At 34.0% G+C, this 25019-nt stretch overlaps 3 protein-coding genes across 5 annotated transcripts in view; 2 read left to right on the top strand and 1 right to left on the bottom strand.

The window, feature by feature from the left end:
• Positions 1-6303, top strand: part of LOC130641392 (tyrosine-protein phosphatase non-receptor type 11-like) — a 76043-nt gene extending 69740 nt beyond the window's left edge. The window contains exons 4-18 of one of the 3 annotated variants that reach the window (XM_057448176.1): positions 477-665; positions 803-925; positions 1017-1176; positions 1453-1563; positions 1786-1882; positions 1976-2055; positions 2256-2387; positions 2741-2872; positions 3182-3339; positions 3702-3769; positions 3912-3988; positions 4328-4402; positions 4754-4878; positions 5071-5191; positions 6128-6303. In XM_057448176.1, coding sequence (XP_057304159.1) covers positions 477-665; positions 803-925; positions 1017-1176; positions 1453-1563; positions 1786-1882; positions 1976-2055; positions 2256-2387; positions 2741-2872; positions 3182-3339; positions 3702-3769; positions 3912-3988; positions 4328-4402; positions 4754-4878; positions 5071-5191; positions 6128-6172 — 1693 coding nt within the window. In that variant the 3' untranslated portion in view covers positions 6173-6303. Of the gene's footprint in view, positions 1-476; positions 666-802; positions 926-1016; positions 1177-1452; positions 1564-1785; positions 1883-1975; positions 2056-2255; positions 2388-2740; positions 2873-3181; positions 3340-3701; positions 3770-3911; positions 3989-4327; positions 4403-4753; positions 4879-5070; positions 5257-6127 lie in introns of all 3 variants that reach the window. The other 2 variants (XM_057448177.1, XM_057448175.1) reach the window with 2 other exon arrangements.
• Positions 6304-6998: 695 nt separating this feature from the next.
• On the bottom strand, positions 6999-10309 carry LOC130641391 (mucosa-associated lymphoid tissue lymphoma translocation protein 1-like). The gene has a single exon (XM_057448174.1). It carries the CDS (start codon positions 9339-9341, stop codon positions 7200-7202), a length of 2142 nt encoding a protein of 713 aa, XP_057304157.1. The 5' UTR covers positions 9342-10309; the 3' UTR covers positions 6999-7199.
• A 6635-nt stretch (positions 10310-16944) lies between these two features.
• On the top strand, positions 16945-22232 carry LOC130641386 (uncharacterized). Its single transcript, XM_057448166.1, has 2 exons — positions 16945-17178; positions 20992-22232. The coding sequence occupies exons 1-2, from the start codon at positions 17070-17072 to the stop codon at positions 22032-22034; spliced, it is 1152 nt and encodes a 383-aa protein (XP_057304149.1). The 5' UTR covers positions 16945-17069; the 3' UTR covers positions 22035-22232.
• Positions 22233-25019: the final 2787 nt, after the last annotated feature.

Raw genomic sequence — 25019 nt, 5'->3', positions numbered from 1 at the left:
CAATATTTTTCCTTCACTAACTGAGGTTGGAATTTTCATCTATTCCAATGAAAAATGCTATTTTGCATGTAGATGTATAGGCTGTTAATAATTGCACAGTTAAAGAGATGTCTGTGGCTTTAGAATTGCTATCTCACATGGAGAATTGGTGATTTAAGTACAGCTCAAAATAACCATGGCTGGGAAAACTTCTTTCTATTTTTTTTTATTTTTAGAATAAAAATTGCCTCAAACATTTTCAAAATTGCTTTTACTAATTTAAAAAACATGAAAATTGGTTGGCATTTTGGTGTTGTTCCATGTGTGTGAATTTTCAAGATTAATACAATATAACTGAAAAAATTATTGAACATACCTTAGAATACTTCAAAACTTTTTTTGCATATGTTTTGGGTTAAGTTTCAAAGTATTTACAGTATTCATTTTCCATTCGAAGTGACTTATGATTTGCCAATCGATGAGTTTTCTTTTTTTAGACGAAACAACAGTGTAACTCACATAAAAATACAAAACCATGGAGATTATTATGATTTGCCTGGTGGTGAGCCTTTCTCTACATTATCAGAGCTTATCCAATATTACATGGAAAGAGAGCTGCGAGAAAAAAACGGAGAGCTTATAGAACTTTTATATCCACTGAACTGTAAAGACCCTACATCTGAAAGGTATGATAAATACCTCACTAATATTCCACTTGGAACTAATTCAGGAACTTTTATCTGCTAAGGTTTCTGCCCTGAGATAAATATGCATACTGAGTAACATTCATTACATTTCTTGCATTTTTAATTTATAATTGAAGATGGTTTCACGGTCATATGTCAAGTAAGGTTGCAGAAAGATTAATGCTTGATAAAGGCAAGAATGGCAGTTATTTAGTCAGAGAAAGTGTAAGCAAGCCTGGCGATTACGTTTTGACTATCAAGTAAGCAAATAATCTTGATATATTTAACATGTTTTGATGCACGTTTCTGAAGTCTAGATTTGGTAAATTGGGGAACTTCTCCCTAATTTAGATCTGATGAAACTGTCTTGCATGTCATGATTTATAATGTTGACGGCAAGTATGATATTGGTGGAGGACCGGTATTCGAAACCATCACTGACTTAGTTGACTATTATCGGCAAAATCCTATGGTAGAAAAAAATGGTGGCACTGTAGTGCACTTAAAACAGGTATTCGTACACTTTTGATTATAAAAGAATGGGAAAGAAATTACTGTATATTACTACAGGGTTGTTCATTTTATTCTGATGTTTGGGCTTCCTAACATGTTTTAATTTTAAGTTAGTTTACACAGATTTGCTCTTCCCAGCTTACAGTTTAATCAAGAAATGTGACAACTATTTTTTCTAGAACCAAGGAATACTGGATAATTTTGCATCCACCATGTTTAAAACTTTAGCGTATAATTCTGTATACTTTCAAAGTAATTTACAAATTATGTTTAGCCTTTTAATGCAACTAAAATAACAGCATCGTCTATTGGTGACCGGGTTGTTGAATTGCAAAGGGAGACTCCATTAGTACCAAACAAAGATGGATTCTGGGAAGAATTTGAGGTATAATACTTTCCTTATTTCAGAAGTGTACACTTTCACTTCTAGAGATACTAGTTTACCTCCAAAGGCTTGGTGAATAAAAGCCACATCACCGCACTTTCATCTAAGTGGTGACAGGGCAATTCCCCCTGGACAACTTCCCTCCAAAAACGTCACAGTCTGAGAATTTTAAAATTTGAATTTCCTGTATATATTTTCCAGTACGTATCTGTTTACTTTTAGCAACTACAACAACAAGAATGTAAACATCGGTATAGTAGAAAAGTGGGACTGTCCTCAGAAAACAAAATTAAAAACAGATTTAAAAATATTGTTCCGTGTAGGTATTTTTTTCTTAATTTCAACAAAAAAATGTTTATAAGATTTTATTTTTTTGTGATATGTATTTGTTTTTTACTTTCATTTTATGTAGTCGATCATACAAGAGTTGAATTGTTGGATGGAGATCCTGATGATCCTACGCAGGACTATATCAATGCCTCCTACGTCAAAGTACTGACTTTATTACGTTGTTATGTTGCTGGCTGCATATTTTTATTTTATCATAATATTCTTTAAGTGTTGTTGGCATTAAATAATTAATTACGTGAAGGCTTCAAGTTGCCATATTTAGTTATAGATTTACGAAGGAAAAAAGTAAAAGAATATCTGTCAAATTGTTAAAGTCAAAATACATATGTTTTTGTTTACAGGGGGAGAGTGATCATGAATATATTGCAACACAAGGTCCACTGGCAGAAACAATACATGATTTTTGGAGGATGGTGTATCAGGAAAATAGTTGTGTGATTTTGATGATAACTCGGGAAGTAGAACGTGGAAAGGTAAAAGAGCTTTTTTTGAAAACAAATACTTAGCCTATCTGATAGAAAGCTGGTTTTTGTGAGTTTTATCAACCGTGTCAGTAGTTAACACTTTTCAGACATGGTTTTCAGTGCAGTCCATGGCGATTTTATTTCCATGTGAAAGAAGGGGCAACAAAATATAAAAAAAATATCTTACCAGAGGATTTTCTTTATTCTGTTTACCAAGTAAAGTTTTTTAACTTTTTTAAGGCTTTTTTGGGCTTTATATAGTCTTACAACTTTGTAGGTGGCCTTGACTGGTTTTAATGATGTCTAAATTTAAAAAAAAAATCTTGGAAAATGCCAACGTGTGTTGTTGTTTTTTTATTCAGAGCCGGTGTGCAAAATATTGGCCAGATGTCGATTTATCTATGGAGGTCGAAAACTTCACTATATTCAATAGTAAGGAGACTGAAACGCAAGAGTTCATTTACAGAGAATTAAAGTTAACGAATGGAGACGAGGTAATTGATTTTGACTGCTGTTTGAAACATATCTTTGTTATTAGTTATTTTCTTTATTACTTATTTTCTTATAATTATTGCATAGTCAGTATATATTGTGTTTAATTTTGTGTGTGTTTTGGTAAACTTAAGACGTCAACTCAGTGGAATGAAAATTAGTAAAAACTCCAAAACATGGTCTGAAAAAAAGTTGGGATGATTTTCAGGGAAGTCATGAAATCATTTTTTTAAAAATTCTGTACCTTGTCCGGATCCCTTGCTAGTGTGAAAACTTCATAATTATCATTTTTTAAACGAACTTATTTACAGCCAGAAGAAGGAGAACATACCATATATCATTACCAGTATATTGGATGGCCTGAACATGGTACACCATCAAATGTAGGCTCTGTAATTGGCATTTTGCATGATATTAATCTGAAACAAAAGTCGAACAACTACCCTGGTCCCATAGTTGCTCATTGCAGGTAAACTAAATATTAGGAAAGGTTATCTTTCACTTTAAAGTTAGTGTTTTCGGTCGCGAATAAGTGAACATGTGATTCGATTAGAAATGACCTTTGCTTTAAATACAATGAAAAATTTCCTTGGAGATTCTTATATATTTTTTTCTGTGTATGATGTTCCAAGATTAAAATCAATTTTAAATATGAGAATAAAATCTGAAGATGCAATGTGAACCCTAAAAGAAACATAAGTTTGTTTTTTTTGCTTATTACACATGCAAATTGAATAACATTGTAAAAAACATTAACAGATTGCTTTAGAATCCCAATCCCTGTTTTTTGATCAGCGTGGCGAATCTCAATAACTGCTTGTCTGTTTTTAGCTCTGGTATTGGAAGGACGGCTGCTTTTCTGGTGATTGATATTTTGGTAAAGATTCTACAAAAACAAGGTGAAACAAGCAGTTTTATGATATTCCATGCCAGTTAATAAGAATTTGCTTGCGATTAGTAGTGCTTTTTAAAAGTGTAACTCTATGCGCGAGAGTATATTTGTACAGTTTTTCTTTTTTTTTAAGTGTTATTTACTTCTAGGTCTTGACTGTGAGATTGATGTGCAGAAAACTGTACAGCATGTCCGCACACAAAGAGCAGGAATGGTGCAACTTGAGGTAACTATTCTCACTCCAATTCACATGACTTAAAATGACCATAGTACTACCGAGTCAGCAGATATCCATATCGCTACTCCGTATCATTCAGTGTTTTTTCACGAGTTTATAGAATTCTGGTCCAACAAAGGGCACTACACTTTCCTTGTGTATTCCGCACTGTTGTAAGAATATTGGATCGGCAGCTAAGTGGTTTCTATAGCAATCTACCGGTGCGTTATTTATACCCTAAAGTTTTTAGGGTACTTCATGTAATATTTCTGATTTATAAATCAATACTTTTGTTCTATATGAAATGTCATATACGTTTACTTTAAAAGAATTTTAATCTGTTTTTAGGCCCAATACAAATTTATTTATCTGGCCATAGCGCATTATGTAGAGATGGAGCACAACTTTCGCAGCATGTCACCTGTAAGCAGTGGATTTCTTTTTGTTGTAAAGTTGTTGTAAATATCATTTTTCTGGAGTTTTGAATCATTTATTATTTGTAGGTGGATTACACGTATTTACTGTGTATGCAATGCGTCTTTTTTTTACATACACAGATTATGCTGTTAATTATTCTCTGGTTCTGTAATTAAATTTTGAAGGTTTTTTAAATTATTTTTGGAGACCTATTTCCTGAAATTCCAGTAAACCTAAGTTTTTGACCTATAGATTGCGTATAAGCTGGAACTGATATTACAAGATTGACAAAACGACAAACAAATTTGTTATATAATCAACACTAAATATATTTTTGTCCACGATTCTTTTCCATAGCCTGCAGATGTTAAAATGCGCTGTAGCACATCAAAAAGAACGCCTGATACGCCCAGTGAAAGGCGGCAACGACCACCACCTTTGCAAATGTCATCGTCTGATACTCCACCACCAATAGTTCACAGGTTTGTTCGTTTGCTTATTATTGCAATGTTTACTTAATTATAATATCTTTTATACCTGTATTTATATCTATCCTGAATATTTTAAATTGTTTGAAGAGAAGTATTTCTTGTGCTTCGGCTGTGTCACCAGAGTCTATGAGAGTTTAGTCGACTAGATAGTAATAACGGAAAGCTTTTCTGGTTTCCTTTTAGAGTGCCACCTAAACCACCAGTGATAGCTGTAAATGGAGAACTTCCTCCAGCAATTCCGCATCGAAAACCAGCTTCTGGTTTACCAATGACAAATCTGTTGGGACGTCCACCACCCAAAGAGGCAAGTAACATGTTTGTTCGTTTAGAGCCTGGATCTCCTGTAATACACGCGTCTCTTTTGTCTTGGTAAGAGTTTGTAATGTTTTTTTGGTTTCGAAGGAAAATTTTGCTCTGTGTTTTAGAATTAAAACTGAAACAGCCTCAGACTCTATTAAAACTCCCACAAATTACAAACCTTTCTTAAATCTACTTAAAACCACAAAAAAATTAGACGCTTCGTATTTTATTACAGAAAATAATTATGATACGTTAATTTTCAATCACAGATTTCATTGTATATGTTTTGATTTAAAATATTTTATGTAGGTTTGAAAAATGTTCACCTGCGTTTACTTTTTTCTACTTTTTTCTCTTGTTCACTGTTTTTTTTTAACCTTGTAACAAGTTTAGTTTTTCTTCACCACATGAAATACGAATAAAAAGCCGTCAAAAAAAGCCTCGAAAAAATGTTGTGTATCATAGATATACAAGCATAAATTAAGGAAATTAGAATAAATCAGAATTATAAACTAACATAAAATAGGGAATTAGAATTTTATCCATGACCAAAATTTTACTCCTAGCGAAAAGGTATAAGAAATTGTGCTGTATGGAAAAGTGCGGAACTTATGGCGAATTTAAGCAAAAATCGAATTTTTTAATTCCATACAAACCCCCCAGAAATGGCGCACTATTAATCGTATCACACGAAAAACTTAAAATTCGCACTTTTTTCTACCCTTGACTGAGAAGAAATTTGGTCTCCGCTAACACGCATAAATAGTAACAGGTAACAAGGAAACACTTAATGTGTTTGTAAACCAAGCCTTAAAAGTGAATTTTTTTGAAGTTAACCGTAGAGTGAACCCGCGTGTATCCTGTACGAAAAATACAACATCAGTTCATAGACCAAGGTTCCATTACATGCTTTGCTAATTCTTCTGTATTCCTTTCGTAGGAAGAACCGAACACACCGCCGCCAATTCCTACTCGAAAAAAATGATGGAGATAAAATACTTTTATGTAATTGATCTTATGGGGATATATGGAAGAAATTATGCTAATGCGAATTATATTTTTGTACAAACTCTCAATTGTAAATAATTTTTTTTTAAAAAACTTTTTATTTTATAACTCTTTCTTATTTAATTTCCCTTCTTCCAAAGAGTGACGTATATATCAAAACAAACTCGTACCGAGACCTGTCCGTCATAAGGATGAGAAGCACTACAAAATGGCTTAGTGTCAAAGTTTCTTATTTTGATGAACTCACAGGATATGTTGACAGTATTAAACCTTTGTATTAATTTATCCTCTAAGAGATTTGCTGAAATTGCAATATTTGGCGACCCTTTATATATTTTTCTAGAATTACATTCTTTAAGTTACAAGAAAGTTGAAAGTTATATTTTCTTTTATTATGACAAATTTCGTTATTTCGTCATTTTTTTACAGAAATACCCTTAGACCGTTTTGGAAAACAATACAACCGAGATGGGGGGGATCGGTCCGTTCTTTATTTCCCAGAGTGTACATCGCATTATAAATTCAACAACTCCTTAAATTTCTTTTTATTATTAAACACTTGAAAACAGAACATTGTAATGGACCCATGTTGAATGCAACCACAAAATACCCAAACTATATGCGGGAAAATCACTTACAACAAAATGGTTTCTCCTTCCGATGTACAACAAACCAAATTCATGTGTACACTAACTTAGCCCTAGACCGCGCATTAAGTTTGAAATAGGGCGAAAATATGGAATTAGTGTCCATGCATTTTTTAAAATTTCCGTAAGATTATTTAAAACAAAAATTCGATAAAATTACGTCGAAAACTATTCGATTTTTGACCTTTTAATTGAAACATAAAAACATAAATTAAGAATTACATCTTAAATTTTTATAAAAATTACTCCTATAATCTCTCAAAAATGTTCTTATATCCAAAATGATAAAAAACAAACTCTTTAGATAGAAATCTACTCTTTTGTTTTTTCACATACAAAATTTATTAAAACTCGTTTTTATTTCAATGTTAATTGCTTTATTTCATCAGAAACTTTTGCATAGAGCGGCTTCTCTGTGATTCTATAAAACGCCGCTTGATTTTGCAAGACGCCATTGACTTCAAATTGCACCTGCACGTGAATATTTATATCGCCCTCCAAATATTCCAGCCGTGAGATGCGCACAACTTTATCTTCGACTTTCTCATCTTTCTCTGGCGTGATAATCTCAACTTGCGCTCCACCAATAGTTTGCGGTAAAATAAACATTACACTATACGCTGTTGTGTTTGGATTCGGCTTTACCTCGCTTTGAATAAGCAAGCAGTTCGAAAATTGCGCTGTAAAGATCAGCTTGACAGTTCCAAGTTCGTTGTCAAGGATGGTGACAGGGGACATAGGCGCCTTGTGAGCTTGTTGCCATAGTAACGTCTTTTCGAGTGGTTTCTCGGTTAAGTTGGCTTGCGATTTAGAAAGATCAGTCAGTTTACACTCATCTACTACGGTACTGTGACGGTAAACTACCTGCGTACGGCCAGTTGCTGGGTCCACTATCCGTTCTTGATGTATTGCTCGAGATACTTCGAACAAAACATCGTCAATTTTTACTTCTTTGACTATGTTTTCTGCTAAGCATTGAGCAAAATAACCATTCTTCATCATCGGAGATTCTAAAACACGACCTTTGGAGCAGCAACCGTAACCAATGACAACGTTCTTACGTTGCTGTTGCCACAGCTTAGGTATGGGATCCTTACGGAGAAAGTCTGGTTCTGTTCGGCAGCAATCGAGTAACAAAACATTTAACTTGGGTAATTCGGGGCCACCGGTCATTGATTTTAACACGTTAGAAAGTGAAACGTTTTCTGATGGTTTGTAATGACTCGTTGCATTAATAGGCATTAAATAATTCTCTCCATCGACTTCAAATCCATGCCCAGCAAAGTAAAAGAGAGCATACGAGCCAGAATCCAGCAAACTACAGAAAAACTGAACAGCTTTTTTCATCGAATCAAGATCCAAGTTAACTAGTGAAACAACCTTGAACCCAATGCTCATCAACGCTGCTGCAATCTCATATGAGTCGTTAATTGGGTGAACAAGCTGACCAAGTGAGTCATGCTCGACGTAGTCTTGGTTACCGATCACCAAGGCAAATTTTTCCGACGGCATATTAGGTGCTACGATCGACACACCAGTGTCGTTAACATCAACGTCGGGCCCACGGCCTGACGTCTGCCCCTTAACATTTGCTTTTCTACCTATACAAGGTTTATCTGGTATTTCAACACGCTCGGATTTACCTATGCTGATTTGAGCTGGTAATGACACGGCGGAGCCATGTTTATTGGAAGCTTTCAGTTTATATAAACCATCATGTTCGCCAAGCATTACATTCGGTATAGTTAACTCACGTTGACATTTCCCTAACAGTGGTTCATCGTTAAGAAACCATTGCAAAAAAGGTGCTGGATTTCCCACAGCATCTGCGTATAATGTTAGTGTCTCCCCACATCCATAGGTCATTGATCGAGGATGCATTGTGATGACGGGTTCATTGAATGTTTCACGGTAAGGTGTATGGGAGACATCAACTTTTGCCCAATCTGTAAAAACGTACCCATACTCGTTTGAAACTCTACAAATGTAAAAACCAGTATCTTCAATTCGTAGATCTGTCAATGTTAATACATGCATGGTTTGATTTGACAATTCCAAGCTTCCCTTAAACCACTGAAACTTTAAAGGATTTTCTCCACGAACGTCAAACGACATACGCAAGATCTCGCCAACCACGTATACTTCAGATTGAGGCTGTGTAATAATGGCAGGTGCTGATAATTTTATAGCATCTTCGCCACGTTCCAACAGCTCGACAAGATCTGGAAAGTCTTTTAACATTTTCATCCATGTTATTAACTGCAAGACAGTTTTTTTCTTTCGACCTAAATCTTCTAATAACTGTAATGTTGGGCTACCGTGTGGCTTTAATATCGCTAGTTGAAATTTCAAAATAGCTTTTTCATTATATGTCTTGGCTGTTGAGTTTATTTGTTCAATTAGCGCTTTCCAATTTGGTGATTCCTTTCGATCTAGTTTTGACGCTATTCTCCAACATACACTGTCAGAAAGCGATTTTATTAACTCCGTGCCTGCCATGTTTATTTTTTTACTACTGAAATGAAAGAAAACATAGTTTGATAAGAAAAAGAGAAATAGGGAATTTTATTTTCTAGTTAATCCTTTTCCAGTATTTTTTTCTATGAAACAATAATAGAATAAAGTAATAACCTCAAAATAGACTGAGAAAACTCAATTTTCATAGATTGACGAACTGTCTCGAAATATTTTCCCAGTGGAATTTTTTTTCAACTAATTTTCCCAGTTTTATTTTCCAAAAAATCATATACAATAACTAAATCATTGCACCATCGTCCCCAGGGTTTTTGTCTTTTTTATAAATGAGAGAAGACGATGAAAAATCTTTTTTCGTACGACTTAATATTATTTTAAATGTTCAATTTCGTCCCCAGTGCACGTTGTATCTTCTCTGAAATTAGGACGGGGATTCGAACATTAAAGTAAGGGGCTCTGAGAACGAGTTTGATATTTTTTTGAGAAATATCATTAATATTTGTGCTAACTTATTGTACCATATAAATGTTTGTGAAAAGCTATTCTCAAAATTCACTATTTGAATTACTAATGAGTGTTCATAAACCACAACGAAAAGTAGCTAAAGATAGAGGCAATAACATCTGCACAATCTTGTATCCAGATCTCTTTCTTGATGCTTCGGGATCGACGTTGAACAGCTTCCGTATGATATTTTCTAAAAAGCTTGATACAAAAAGTAACATTTCGAAAATTTTCACTGGTCGTTAACTAACGTTTTAACGTTTTATAACAACTCTTTTTCTTAGCAAGATCTTGTTAAAGCGAAACTACTTTAAAATTATAATACTTTATTCAAGCTTAATAAAATTTCCCAATCCAATAAAAATTGACGTTCGTGAATAATTACGTACTTTCTAATGACGCGCTGTTTTGCGCTAAAATAAAAACAAATATGGTAGACAAACGCAGTGAAATATACAAGGCTTATTAGAAACAGCAGTAAAAATATTTTAATCCAAAATGTACCCTTAAAAAACTTGTCATGTCTGTACTTACTTTTCTTTGTATATACTATATCCAATGAATCAACTACAAGATATGTTGAACTTTAAGCAGTAATGGGATATGGAGAACATTCTAGATCATTCTGGATCCTTCTAGATCTTTCTAGCAAAATGTTCTGTCACTACGCCACGTAAACAAAAGGTGCTAACTCAACTATAGCCGATATTGGCTTGACGCAGCAAATGTTGCCTATAGGTTAAGCCTAAACATTGTCCAAAATTCCTGAGAAGGAAAAGACGCCATACTCGAAAAGTTTTTCTACTTGTTCAACCAATTTATAACCATGGTCTATAAAATATGCTACAACAAAAATCCTCGTAATATATAATACCTAAGGTAAAGCAAAAACTTTAATTTTAAACAACGTTTGATGTAAACATCAATTTCTCTAAACGCTTAACAAAAACAATATCTTTTATACACATTACCATATCGAATTTTTATGACCTATTTTTTCTACTGTGAAGTTATTTCCTAGCGTTCTCCACCATGGTGTTTTTCTACAATATTACGCTCACTATGTATTAGATTTGTGTACGAGCGTTTTGTCATTACAAAGTTGTTTCTAATGTGGAATTTTTCTTGTAATTAAGTGTCATTATTGTAGTTTACTGAGGATATGAAACGCGCACGTCCTACGTAAAAATAATCCAATAGTTTTCATGTCAAATCCTCAAAGAAATATTTTTTGGGAAGGTTTTATTATTTCAGTGTAAACAATAATGTTTTGCATGGGATTAACGATAAAAAAATTGACAATTTTACATGGTGTATGCCCTACATGGTGTTAGTACTGAAGATTCTGCCAACCTTTTTCGGTTTCTAGTATCAACCAAGGTTAGAGATGTTATCAGAAAATATACAATCTTGTTTTCAGAGCTTGGTAGATTCTTTATGTCAGATGGTTCTGTTGAAAAATTTAACATCCCCTTGGGACGAGGTTTGAAAAAAATAACTATATTTATAAGCAAGCGCACTGCCAGCTTCGTTTCCAGGACATTTTGGGGAAATGTACGCCGACGATAACGCAATAATTTTTATGATAATGATTCTAAGCCAAAAGGATTAAACTAGCGCGCAGTGTGGAGCAGATAGTGTACCAACATCGTTTGAGGGGTCAGTAATATGGACATATGGACATGTAACGTACTCTGTTTTATCGGTCGTTTATACTTTCTGTTGCATATTAAGATCTTAGGACATTCTCGAACCCCGATCTCTTTGAGATAAACGAGTTTTATCTCAAAGGTCTTTACTAATATAATTTTAAAATAAAAATTATAATTTTTTTTTCAGTTAAAGTTACTTGCGTTCCAACATCCTCATTCCCGGAGGTTCTTGGACCCTGAACCGTTGCTTAGCGGTTAAATCAATCAAGAATATAAAATGCCCTGGGAACTATTTTTTCTTCGCAAATTTTAATAGTAATCAAATCTGTTTAACTTTTAGACTGGGTTTTTGCAACTAAAACTATATTGATGTATATATTTCGTGTATCATCAATGTTAAACTCAAAGGGTGTGATGAAAAACATCATACAACCTCGCAGCTAAGAGATTAAGCGCAGCCTATTTTAGATATGAAATGCGAACAAGACCCTCCACAACAAACGTAAAATCCACCCAAAACTAACCATGCGGACAGACATATTGTATACGCGATGTTTTATCTAAAAAAATGTCGTGAGGAAACCAGCAAATTATCCCTGGAATTGGTGCCTATTGCCTTTTCAATATTTAGTTGTTAATGCATCTTATGCAAACATACCTTTCCTTCTTCTATCCTCTGCACTTTTAAATATTCCATAAAAATATTTGTCTGGACTTGAAGTAGAAACAAACATAGAAAGTGTTCAATGTTTATGAAACATTTTGTTTTTATTTGTTTACGTCATTTCTTGCTATTTATCTACGTAAGTAAGTAACGGAAAATTATATCATTCTCGGAGGTTTCACCCTAACGGTTGACTGTTCTCCCCGCCATTGTTTAATGCTGAGGTGCATATAGCATTGCATCTGTAAGTTTCTTGTTGGTTTGCTTGAACCCTTTTTTCCTATAAGCCTCTCCTTTGAATAAGTCACAAGCCTTAAAAGAAATTTTAACAGATAAACCCCTACTTTTAATTTGAGGGAATGCATATGTTGGTAGCGGTACCTTTTTTTATGCCAGTAACTGTCATAGTTGTGTATTGACAACAATTAATATATTCTAAAATCATTTGCGACAAATAAGGCCCAGGGGCTTAATCGAGTACAGGTGCAGATTAAGACTTTAGCTAGTTCGGCGTTTGCCTCTCTTTCTACTAAAACTACTATCTAAAACTACTATTTGACGCGTAATTTTTATTCGTTTAAAATGGGTTCGTTTGCGTCTGATCCTCGAGTTATTAATTAAATCTCAAACCAGGAGTGTGTGTGAGGCTTTTCTTTCATTTTAATGAAATGCTTTGTCCAAATACTATGGTTTTACCATACTTTAACTACATATTGCTGCATATCGCCGTCTTTGTTCCTCGCATTTTCAGAGCCGTAAACTCTCAACTTCGGCAGCCGCTCTGTTAAGAAGAACTAACTAACGGTAAAACCTACATATATGTTTTTATTGAATTTCCGCGCCCGAAGGCGTAGGAAATTCTTTAAAACCGTCGTTTTTTTCTTTCGGAGCATTTTTTGAGAAAAAATCGACCCTGGGATTTCACGTTCCTCTGAGAGAAGGATGTATTGGTATACCTGACTAACTAACTAACCCTGTCTCAAATGGTCAATTGAAACGTCACAGATTTAAACTTCGTACTTTTCCCAAGCTCCCTAAGTACTAGTAAATGACGTTTCAGGCCAAAATTGGTATTTGTTTTCGACAAAATTTGGCACAGTTAACAAAAAAAGTATGCTGAACATAATGGTGACATCATAATTTTGATTTTTGTCGCTAAATGTCATTTTAGGCCAAATTAGTCCAAAAATTAGAACTACTTTATTTTCAACAAAATTTGGCACAGTAAACAAATAAAGTATGCTGAACATGATGGTGAGATCAAAATTTTGATTTTTTGCCACCTAAATGCCATTTTCAGCCAAATTTGGTACAGTTAACAAATAAAGTATGCTGAAAATGATGATGATACACAAGTTTGATTTTTTGTCACTTAAATGTCATTTCAGGCCAAAATTTGTCCAAAAATTAAAACTACTTTATTTTCGACAAAAATTGGCACAGTTAATAAAAAAAGTATGCCGAAAATGATGCTCACATCAAAATTTTGATTTTTTGCCACCTAAATGCCGTTTAAGACCATAAACGTTTTAATCGCAAGACTTTCAACCATGAATGATAGGCTGTATTTTTTGTTAGCAATTTCTTTTAAAATGTGAGTTTATTATGACACGTTTCGTTTTGTTTGCGTTTGTTGTAAGATATAATGTAACTTGTGTGCTTTATCTTCAGAGCTTCATAAACCAAACCTCTTCGAATGTTTGGCACGATAACACAACGAATTAGCAGGTTGTCATCAAATATTTTGGTAGCGAGCGGAAATTCTTAGAGCCCCCAGGGCTTCTTGTTTTATAATTAAAACATTCTTACATGTCACGAAAACAACATGGGATAAAAAGGCATATTTTTTTATTTTTTTGTGTCTAATTTTTGTCCCTAAAAATTGATAATTATATTAACGGTCGCCGCCATTATCAAACAAAAGCCAGCTTGGTTCGCTCATGTTTTGATGATTTGTGACGTCACACATGGTGCATAGCTCAACAGGATTTGCAAGACGATGGATGAAGATTCCGTCACTTTTTCCTCTGTTTTAGTGATTTAAATTTGTCTCGAGGTTCGAGCAATGAAGAATAGAAGCTAAATTCTAGTAGAAAAAACATCCTTGTAAAAAAATGAATTTCCACGAATTTGACATGCAAAAACAGGCTCAGAAATAAAAACTTTGAGACTGTTTTTGTGTTGGTTTGCTTTCACAAAATGACTTCCTCATCGAACTGTTGTTTTCAAAACTAGCAAATTAACGCACCTGTTGTCTTTAAGATGTTTTAGTACAAAAAAAAAGACGAATAAATCGTTAGTTCTCCTTTAAAACAAAAAAACTTGTGACGTGGTTGTCGGAATTTCCGGAAGCAGAAAGAGCAATATTACGGCATGGGTCTGTTGGTACTTATGGCTCCAAATAGGATAATAGAAACAGTGATGACTCAAATGCACCTTTACCACATTTTAAGAAAAGACTCCAAACGTCCCGTCTCAAATAAGCGCCTCCCAAAGAATCAATATGTCTTTGCTTTAGTTTACTGGCATAAAAAGATGCAAAAAATAAAGTAAAGTGGAAGAATGGAAAAAAATAAAAACAAAAGTAAAAAAGGGAATTTTAGATTGCTTGTTTTTCTTTTTTGCTTGTTTTTCATTAATCTTTTATACCAACTCACACAAAAGGCTATAATTTTAGACAAAGATAAACCACCAGGATAAAAAATTTAGGAAAAGAAGGATCTTAGGGAGAGTTTTTGAAATTAAAGATTCAAGTCGATAACATACAATATAAAACAGTATAAAAGCCGAACGATAATTGACTTTCGTAAACTATGTGAGATTACCACATGGATTTTCTCAGAGGAGCTAATTATAAAACTTAAGCGATTTTATTTCCGTGTTAATTGGGCCTTTTCTGTTCTCCCGTGAAAATCCAGCTGTTTTATTCTCTGATTCATGTTACATTTAACTTAAATGGAATTAAAAGGAAAAAATAAAGAAATAGATAAAAAGATTAATTTAATAATAGGACACGAAATAGATTTAATTTCTTGTTACTTTATCTTTTTCAACTTTTGAGATTGGAAATATTGTTGCACGTTCTTCAAAAAAATTGTCTTCCTTTTTACTGCTTCGTGCTTTCCATGGCCAATCTAAAACAGCGAGAGGTCTTGCTTTCCGAGCACGTAATTTATAAAAGAAAAAGCTGTTGTTTGTTTGTTTTCTCGTAAACGTAGGTTGAAACAATGCTTGATGCAAACCCACGATCAACAGCAGTGATTTTTTTTATGTGAGGTTAAAAAAAGTTATCTAAATATCTGAATCGTGCGACGGTTAAACACTTTATAAATTTCTCCCTTAGAAACTGTGTGCAATCGATTTAGTAGCTAGGGAGCAAGCAAATTTAAAAAAAATTGTTGGAACCAAAAAAAAGCTTATCTGAGTATAAAAAAACTCCATAGATAAGATGGCGGCTAATTCTGTAGCTTTTTGTCTAATTCAAAATAATAAAGTAAAAAACGGTCAAAAACAGTTTGCATCCACTTTTCAAAAAACACGTCTATTTTGACAAATTTATTTATTTTCCAACAAAATTAAAAAAATTTTGCAACAAAAATTTGGGTGGAGTATAAGAAAGTTTTAGAACTCTTCCTATAAATAATAAAAACAAAAAACTTTCGACGAATAAAAAAAGTACTTCGACAAGTATTAAGTGAACGATTTCTAATCCCTTAAAGATTTCAGAGGATAAATTTTTTAAATTAAAATGGAGGGGTGCCGGGTTGGGGTTCGATTGATGAGTTATTCCTTAAAAAAAGTAAATTCTTGTTTTATTCAAATTATTCATGGTTATAGCTAGCATACATTTCCTTGGATTACTACTTCTAAGTGACGCACATTTTTGTTCCTTTGTGGCTTTAAATCTTCTTTATCATGTTCAACATATGTGGCTACAGTTTAGTTTGTCCCTGTTTGAAAACAAGGCTCAGATACACCTGTGGATTATGTTGATGTTGTCAAAAGACTACTAAGGCAATTTATGCAGGCTGAGTGTAATGCCTTAGCATTTTCGTATTTGAAATCTAATTCCCCAAGTCTTGCATATTTTTCAACGGAATTTTAATTGTACACAGTCTGGGTATTAAATTGTTTTTTCGTCATTCGTTTTTAAAAAGTTATGGTGTCTAATATTGGGAAAAAATTGAACAGGTGGAACCTACTACAAATTGTATTGTTCTCTCATTTCCTTTCTCAGTTGTAATGCAACATCCTAAAAACAGACACAGCATGAAATATACGTCTTAAAAACATCTTCCTTGTTTTTATAGAAGCGCTAAATTAATTTGTCAAAAAAAAAAAAAAATTCTCGAAAAATTCATCAGACGGATCAAATTTATATTAAAAATATGAAATTAATACTTTGTGGCTTTTATACTACCTTTTGTTCTTTGCCGCAAAAGAGCACTTCTACGCGGGAGTTAAATACGTCTTTAGAGTGCACCAACACGATGACTTTGTGCAATAAGTCAGCTGGGTGGAGAGCCATTGAAAATTTTCACGACAACGCTCCAAACTTCCAAACAAAGGTTACAAAAACTCATCACGCTGCAAATACAAGTGCATCCTCTATCCCCAGCTGTGTTCAAGGCATTCCTGAAAATAAATAAATTTAAAGGGAGGAAAATAGGTGTGGTCACATTTATATCACGTGGTCTCCCCACTTGCATAAAGATAAAATTAGCTATCATTTCCAGCTACGCTTTGAATAATACTACACGCAGGAAGCTTCATGTATAATGCATGAGTTCTATTCATCGCAAGAAATTAAATAAGGCAGAAAAGCAAACAATTTTTTATTTCTTTTTTCCGACGGTACACAACACAACTATATGTAACCCATTGTAAGCAAGTTTTTTCAATACAAGAGTTATACAGCTAGGTGAAACACGTATGTCCGCTCGCTGCTTAAAGGAATCCAAAATGGCTGCTCCAAGATGGTTCGTCATTGCTGTTGTGGTGTGTTTATATGGATTGACTGAACAAAAGGAAACTGCTAAAGGTAAAAAATTCTTTTTCCAGCAATACCTTTTTGTATTAGTTATTTTCTTCTTTGATTGACAACAACAGAAAAATAACTGTGTGTGGCACAAAATGGTAGCAGAATCCGCGAGGCAAATAAAACAATGTGTAACTTATTTTTTATGTTACCAATATAATAGTTGTTGGTCAAAACACAGTGGACTCTCTATAAAGCTCGCAAAATAATTCGCGGAAGCGGTTTCGAATTTAATTTTGTTTTTGTATATATTTGTATATATTCTTCGTCAGGCCGCTATTAAATTTTAAGCAATAATATTGATATAGACGGAATAGCTGAAAAAATGGCGCCATTATATTTTCCCTTTTATTTTATAACTTCTCTTGATTGAAGTTAATCCTTAAAAAGGAAGGCATGCATTCATCAAAGTAACTTTCTTCTCTTGTCTACCGTCGTAAGTGTTAGTGAATCATTTGCAATCCTTGTGAAACAGAATCATGTCGGCAATTACGGGATTTCTCATTCAACAGTCACAATTTATTGCTTAAAACGCCTCCACGATTTTAAGAAACAATGATGCTATATAAATAACCCACAAAATGTAAAGGGGAAAAGAGGGTAAAAATATTACCATGTCCAGAACCAAAAATTTCAGACCAAAAATTAGTAACAATACTTTGCTTGCGTTTTTTCTGTTATAAACGTATTGATTTTTATAAACGAAAGAAAAAATGAAATCATCATGCTCTTGATAATTGAGTTTATTTACTTTTAGTAAACAAATAAATAAATAAACAAAACAATCATCATCAATCGTGTTAGCATTACTCATCGTTGTATCTTAGATAGCGCGCAACCTTAAACTTCGTCTCCAGTGCTTTTTTGATGCGCCATTTAAATTCGGTTTTGAAAGATAACCTGCACGGAAATCTAACCTCGAAACGTAATGGCTCCATGATCTTCATATTAACGATAACAAATTTTTGAGGCATTGATAAGAAATAAATGTATAAAGCAAGTAACGAAATAGCTACCCAACATTTTCTCATTGAAATAAATGTATTAACGGCGGGTTATACCGACAGATGGAATGAAACTCTAAAAGGAAAAGAACAAAAATAATCTTTCTTACGCATTATTGATGTGTGGTCGCTTTGGTAGCCACATTGAAAATTTTTTTTTACAGTTTTGATAACAAAATACTGTTTGATAAAGACACCGAAAACATGATTAATTTTAGACTGAAAATCACACATGGAGCTATTTTTCACCTTTTTGCCACAAGGTTTGCTAAAAAATCAGAAAAAGAACTGGCAACGAATTTGAAGCGCAAATATTTTCTTTTCCGTTTCTTTGTTTTTCCCAACAAATAGGTAAAAATATTTTGTTTTTGTGACATTTCTGTAAAAGGATAACAATGATAACATAATGCAAGGCCAAGCATTACATGCCTTATCATCAGCACGAACCTTGTCGGCCCTTATTTGGTCGAATCTGTTTTTAGTCGAGTCTTATTTTGATAGGCCCTTATTTTGGTCGGTCCAGACACTTGGCAGCCCTTAACTATATTACAGTACCCGTATACGTCTGTCTGTCACGAAAAATGGTAACCTCAGTAGCAAGACACGCTAAAGGACGGGCGAACCCGTGGATTTATCTACAGGCCACTGACTAGTGGCCCGTAGATAAACTGACTGATTATTTCAGCCCGCAATGTAATATTTTCTTCAGTAAGCAACGGAGAGTTTTTTTTTTCATTATCTGCACACATAGCACTGCTTAATTAGTTTTGCAGATGCTCCACTAGACGGGCTGACAACACTGCAGCCGGAGAGGGGATTCAAACCAGCAACATTACGGTTACAAGCAAAACGCATACGTCCCTGCATTTGTTAAAAATTCTCATTAGGCCATGCCATCTTTATATTATATTTGACCCACGAACTTATTAAAGAGGCTTCGCGTGAAGTATTTCACGGAGACAACTTTGTTGATAAAACTGGCGACAAAAAAAGGAGTGTGGGCGGATGAAAAAGTTGATTATGTGATTTTCCTTATCATTACAGCTGTTTTACTACCCATAGGAATAAACAAATTAGATATATTATATTTCCTGGGCAACAAGTTTCTGCATGAGGTCAAATATGGGTTATGCAGATACTAATCATAATTCTTCAGAAAATTAGTTAAAACTTTGTTTCTAATTATCTATCTACCTTACATGCAGTTATTAAACATTGGTTGGAAAGCGTTGTTACAGCTCAAATTGATAGAACAAAAAACAACATATTTCTGTTACTTGGTATTTTGGTATTTCGACTTTAGGTTCAGAACTAGTGTCATTACTTTACATCTGGTTAAAAAACCACAGCGTGGTCTTTACTGTAAAAAATTGTTATTTATTGTCAACGACGAATGTGATTATCTTTACATGTGACAAGAAAATTCTTATTGAATTTCAAAATAGCTTTTGTGTTTCATGCACCCCTTGAAATGTGCTGCATCTTGAAAGTTGCTAATTTTAAGGCCAGTGAAGGCGAAATTGGGGACAGAATCTTGCTTCCCTTTACAGCTTTTCTAGAAACGAAATTTGTTTTTTAGAAACGAAATTTGAAATACTCGCAATGTACAACACCTGTCAATAACAATGACAGAGATCGAGCTTTACTATGCAGTTGGCTACTTCAAGGCTTTTTTTTCTAACACACTTTTTCGCTAAGCAAAATACTGAAAAAAAGGTTTTCTGCCAGAGGCGCATTGCTCCTCCCACATTGAATTTAATGACGTGAGAACAGCTAAGAATTATGTCTCCATATTCAATAAAAATATTTGCCATGGAGACTCGACTGGTTTGAGCAAGGCGTAAGCATAAAAAGCTGATTGTAAAAAGAGATTGAGAAGAATAGATTTATTAGAAATATCTAGTTGTATCGTGTTTTGTGTTTGTAAAAGCAAAAGTGGAAATAAAGCGTAGTCATTATCGCATTTCCTTAAGAAGTGCATTTTATTAAAACAAAATTCAAAAGGTTGTTATTTTTTACTTTTTGGAGAATATTAATCGTCTAAGAAATAGTTCAATTTAAATTACGCCCACCTTTCTAACTCACGCCTACATGTTACGCCTCTCGACTGAAATAGACAATATAAATTAATAACAAATATATTCTTGTAATGAAAGACAATTGTATACATGATTGGGTTTTTAAAACGACTGGTGACCAATTGTATAAGATGTAAAAGTTTTCATGCACAGACCACCCATGTCGACACGCCATCGAAAGGTTCCTAAATCTTTTAAAATCCAATGCTTCCAATTCCAATTTCAGATCACAAACACAGTTCCAAAAACAAGTTTGCATAGAGTATATAATTTTCAATTTATGTATGAAATATTTAATTGCTATATAGAAAACTATTTGTCTCGTAAAAAGTTATTTAATTTTTTGGACATAAAACTAAAGATTTTTATTTTCAAAAACGATTTACCTGAAACCCAACCCCGTCTCCAGGCCATGTTGTATTTTTCCTACATCGAGACGACGATATTTGTCTCGATGTCTCGATATAAAAAGAGACAATAAACGCTGGGAACCAGGTTGCCTATTGCAGTATAATCCCCATAATTTGAACCCTGATAACTCGAACTTTTGGTAACTCGAAATGTTTTCTTGGTCCGTCATAGGTTCGAGTTATCAAGAGCAAGCCATTGGAGTTAAACTGATTCGAAGGAACTTTATCCAAGATTTGTGCTGTTAACTCTGTAAACTCTGCAACCTCGTTACCAGGACCTTTTCGCGGAGACGGCGAAATATAACTTCTTTTATTTTTGTTTAGACGAAGCATCGTCAAGCTTGCCTTACTTCAAAAAATCAACAAAAGCTGATAAAGATTTGTCTTCCCTTGAAAGTGACGTACTAAAGAGAGCATCATCGCTGCTAGCAAAAGTTTTAGAAAAGTCGTCCGAGGAGAAAAAAGCTGATTTGCCATATTTCAAGAAAGAAACAAATGATTTGCCTTACTTCCGAAGAGATGCAGAATTACCGTATTTTAAAAGATTGGCCGATATACTGCCTTATTTTAAAAAGGAGGCGCTGAATATACCCTACTTTAAAAAAGAGGCAAGTGAATTGCCGTACTTTCGAAAAGAGGCTAATACCATACCATATTTCCGAAAAGAGGCTGAAACTTTACCATATTTCCGAAGAGAGGCTGAAATCTTACCATATTTCCGAAAAGAGGCTGACAAGTTACCTTACTTCCGCAGAGAAAGCGACGACATACCGTACTTTGGGAGAGAAATGGAAGCCTTACCCTATTTCCGAAAAGAGGCTAAAACCATACCATATTTCCGAAAAGAAGCTGACACAATACCATATTTTCGAAAAGAGGCTGAAAACTTGCCCTATTTTCGAAAAGAGGCTAAAACCATTCCATATTTCCGAAAAGAGGTTGAAACCTTACCGTATTTCCGAAAAGAGGCTAAAACCATTCCATATTTCCGAAAAGAGCTCGAGAGCATACCTTACTTTGGAAGAGAAACGGTAGATGATGACACAAACCAGCTACCGTACTACCGCAGAGATATGTCTTCACGCACAATAAGGTCACGCCCCTCGAGCACATGGTACAAAAATCGTTGGGGAAGAAAAGAAGACATAATTGGTGGTGAACGATCGGTAAGTGACGCTGATTTGGAAAAGCTAAAGAATCTTATCGCTCCCTTGTTAAGGGAAAGGTTTGGGAATGAAAAGAAGGGCGGTTCCCACAAAGCTTGGCTAAATAATCGTTGGGGAGATGCTAAGCAAACAAAAAAGGAGAGTGACGAAAAAGTGAAATCTTCAACGGAAGAAACGAAGAAGAGCGAAGAAGAGAAATAACAAGCTGGACAATTATTTCAATCTAATAGTGTATTTAAAACAATGCCCGATATACTTTTAACGTTGTACTTGTGTTCATTTTTGTAAGTAGTGTAGATTATCAAAAATAACAAAAGACTTTCTTTGTAACTCTACTTTTTTTCGACATGCTTTGTACACAAATAAAGCAATAAATATATAGTTTAAGATTTCTTTTTATTTGAACGTGCTCATCTTTCTTCCTAGTAAACACTGAGTTGATTGTTACATTGAATAGTGTAGTAATGCTAAGTAAAGAAATTGAGGAAATTGTAGAACTATTCCCCTTTATTGTGAAGAAAAATCGTACTTTCCCAATAGTAGAGTTTACATGGACACGAGGCGTGCTATTGGTTGTTATTATGTATATTGCAAGATCGTCAGTTCAATGTTATCGTAGCTAATAACAATTTTCTGCTCCGTCCGGGTATGGACTATTTACTTATTACCGGATTTTGTTCTTTCGACCAAATACTTGGCTGAAGTATGTATACCAGTTCTTAGTTGCAAAGAATAAACTTCATAACTTCCATCTTCAACTTCATTCCCATGCTTTTTCTCTCTCCAGTTAGAAAGGGTAGACTGGTCATACTTATTAAGATTGTTTACCAAAACTTGGTTGCATGCTTATCTCCTATTCAAATAATAAAACTCTCGTTGTAATCGGGACTGAAGAAAGATAAATCAGTTTCCTTACAAAAAATACACGAGATAGAACATGCTAAATATTCATTTTAGTCACACAGTCTATATATTTCCGAAACATCCAAAAAAGGATCCTAGCAGTAAGTCTCACTCAGCGTTTTGCTCAGTCAAAGCAACAACGCCATCTGATAAAACCTATACATGTCAAATGTGGAAAACAATACATGTATGACCTCTTCAATCTCATGTGCAGGGCGTTTAGCCCTCTGATAGCGCTGGTGTTTCGCACGTATACCTGGCACCTTGACAGGGACAGTTGTAATTGAAATTGCACAATGATCATTCTAACAGAAAAGTTTTGCACGTGATGGTCACTCTAGTTGTGCGTCAGCCATAGAGATATATCTCTTTTATTATATCTCTATGGCTAGTCAAGCAAGTGCAATATTTGATGCACTAATTGAGCAAACTGTATTCCCAAAAAAACATGGACATTAAGAAGATAAGACGTTGTGATGCCAGAATGAGAGCAAAGGGATAAACCTTTTTGACTGTGGTTTCCGCCGATGTCATTTACCGTTTCTCTTCTACATTTTTTATGCTGTAATCTTTACAAAAAATGTCTCAGACGCAAGGTATTTTTCACTGTGGTTTTATATATAGGTCAATTAAAAATTCTACTTTATCTTTCTTTTATTTCATTTCTTTACAATGCAAAGAACTTTATGTTCATGGTATTACTATCGATTTGGGGTCTGATTTAGCATGGAAAAAGCGAAATTGTTGCACAGAATGTTGCATGGACATAGCAAACGAATGCAACAAAGCAAATTAAACGATTTTTGTTGCAGCATCGATCCAACAAAAATAACTTTCATTTTGTTGGATCGATATTGTAACATGTAACCTGATCATGTCAACCTCATCTACAGAGGTTCTTCCTTTTTTGACAAGCGGCTTTAACATCAGTACACAAACCCTGGAGACAAGAATACTGACCATGCAACTTCATGTACCATTTATGTCAAACGAGTGTGGCATTTTACACAATATTGTTGCAGAGAATATTACAACAAGTGCTTCAGTGTTCTTCCAATTGCAACATGAAAAATGGTACTTGCGTTAAATATCAAATTAAGTATCATTCAACGTCTCACCAATTAAAACATTTCGTTGCAATTACTTTCTTGTTTTTTTTATCTAAATTGCCGTATTGATGAAAATTTAGCAGCCGTAACGCATGCACATTCTCGCGCTTTTAGTATACTACGCTTCTCTCTACGATGCAAATACAACTACTCTTCCGTTGTAATTATCTTATATATTAATTCCCTTGCGTGAGTAAAACTGTGAGTCCACGACACGGAAATCACGGGTCACTTTCTTATGACGTGGCTGTACGCTAAAATTTAACTAAAAAGAATAGGGATGTACTTCATAGAAATCGCACATAAGGTGTAAATATATAACCCGCTGCTAATAACGATATAAATATATATACCCTTATGCCAAAAAACTCTATGTTAGCATATATATATAGGTATCGCTACATATGAAACGGTATTAGATATTCACAAAGCATACGGACTGTTAAATGAAGTTCCTAGCATAAAACGGAAATTGTGTTTACGAAAAAGATGGCTGTTCTTTTTTAGTATTCTCTACTCTTTCATTCAAAATAAATCTTTAAAAAAACATTTGAAGAAGAGCATGGTTTTATAAATTAATCATAGCAAGGTTCTGTAAGGTTTTTTCATGTTTTATTTTCAGTTTTGATTATATTATTGTTGCCAGACATGTTTTAAAGCTAGCATCATAAAAAGCCAACCACCACCAACAACTAGCTAGCTAGCTAGGAATATATATATATATATATATGTAGCCATGTTCTTTATACCTAGCTAAGTCTCCAGTTTATATTTAAGTGACTAGCTATTAGCTGCTGTAGCTAGCTAATGCTAGCTTTAAACTAAAGATTCCCAGTATATATATTCCCACAAAACACATCAAACGTTATTAACCCTGAAAATTTTAAACATTTTTCTGGGTTTTTTTTGGTTTGCGAAGTTCTTTTCCTCCAAATATTCTGAAAATAAAGTTCAGAAATTACTTATTTTAAAAATGTAAATTTAATTTGTTTCAAATTGTGGGCAAAAACCTTAATCAGCATGCTAAAAGAACTGACTTTTCTTAATTTAAAATTACTAAACACAACCATTTTCTTACATTTAGTGTAAACTTTTGTGCGTATGGCTTATATTTAATACACCAAAAGAGCTACTTTGTTGATTTCAATTTTATACTCTTTGTAAGCTATTTTTT

The sequence above is a fragment of the Hydractinia symbiolongicarpus genome, chromosome 4 (genome assembly GCF_029227915.1).
Source record: "Hydractinia symbiolongicarpus strain clone_291-10 chromosome 4, HSymV2.1, whole genome shotgun sequence".
Lineage (NCBI taxonomy): Eukaryota > Metazoa > Cnidaria > Hydrozoa > Anthoathecata > Hydractiniidae > Hydractinia > Hydractinia symbiolongicarpus.
This window is presented reverse-complemented; position numbering and strand designations above follow the sequence as displayed.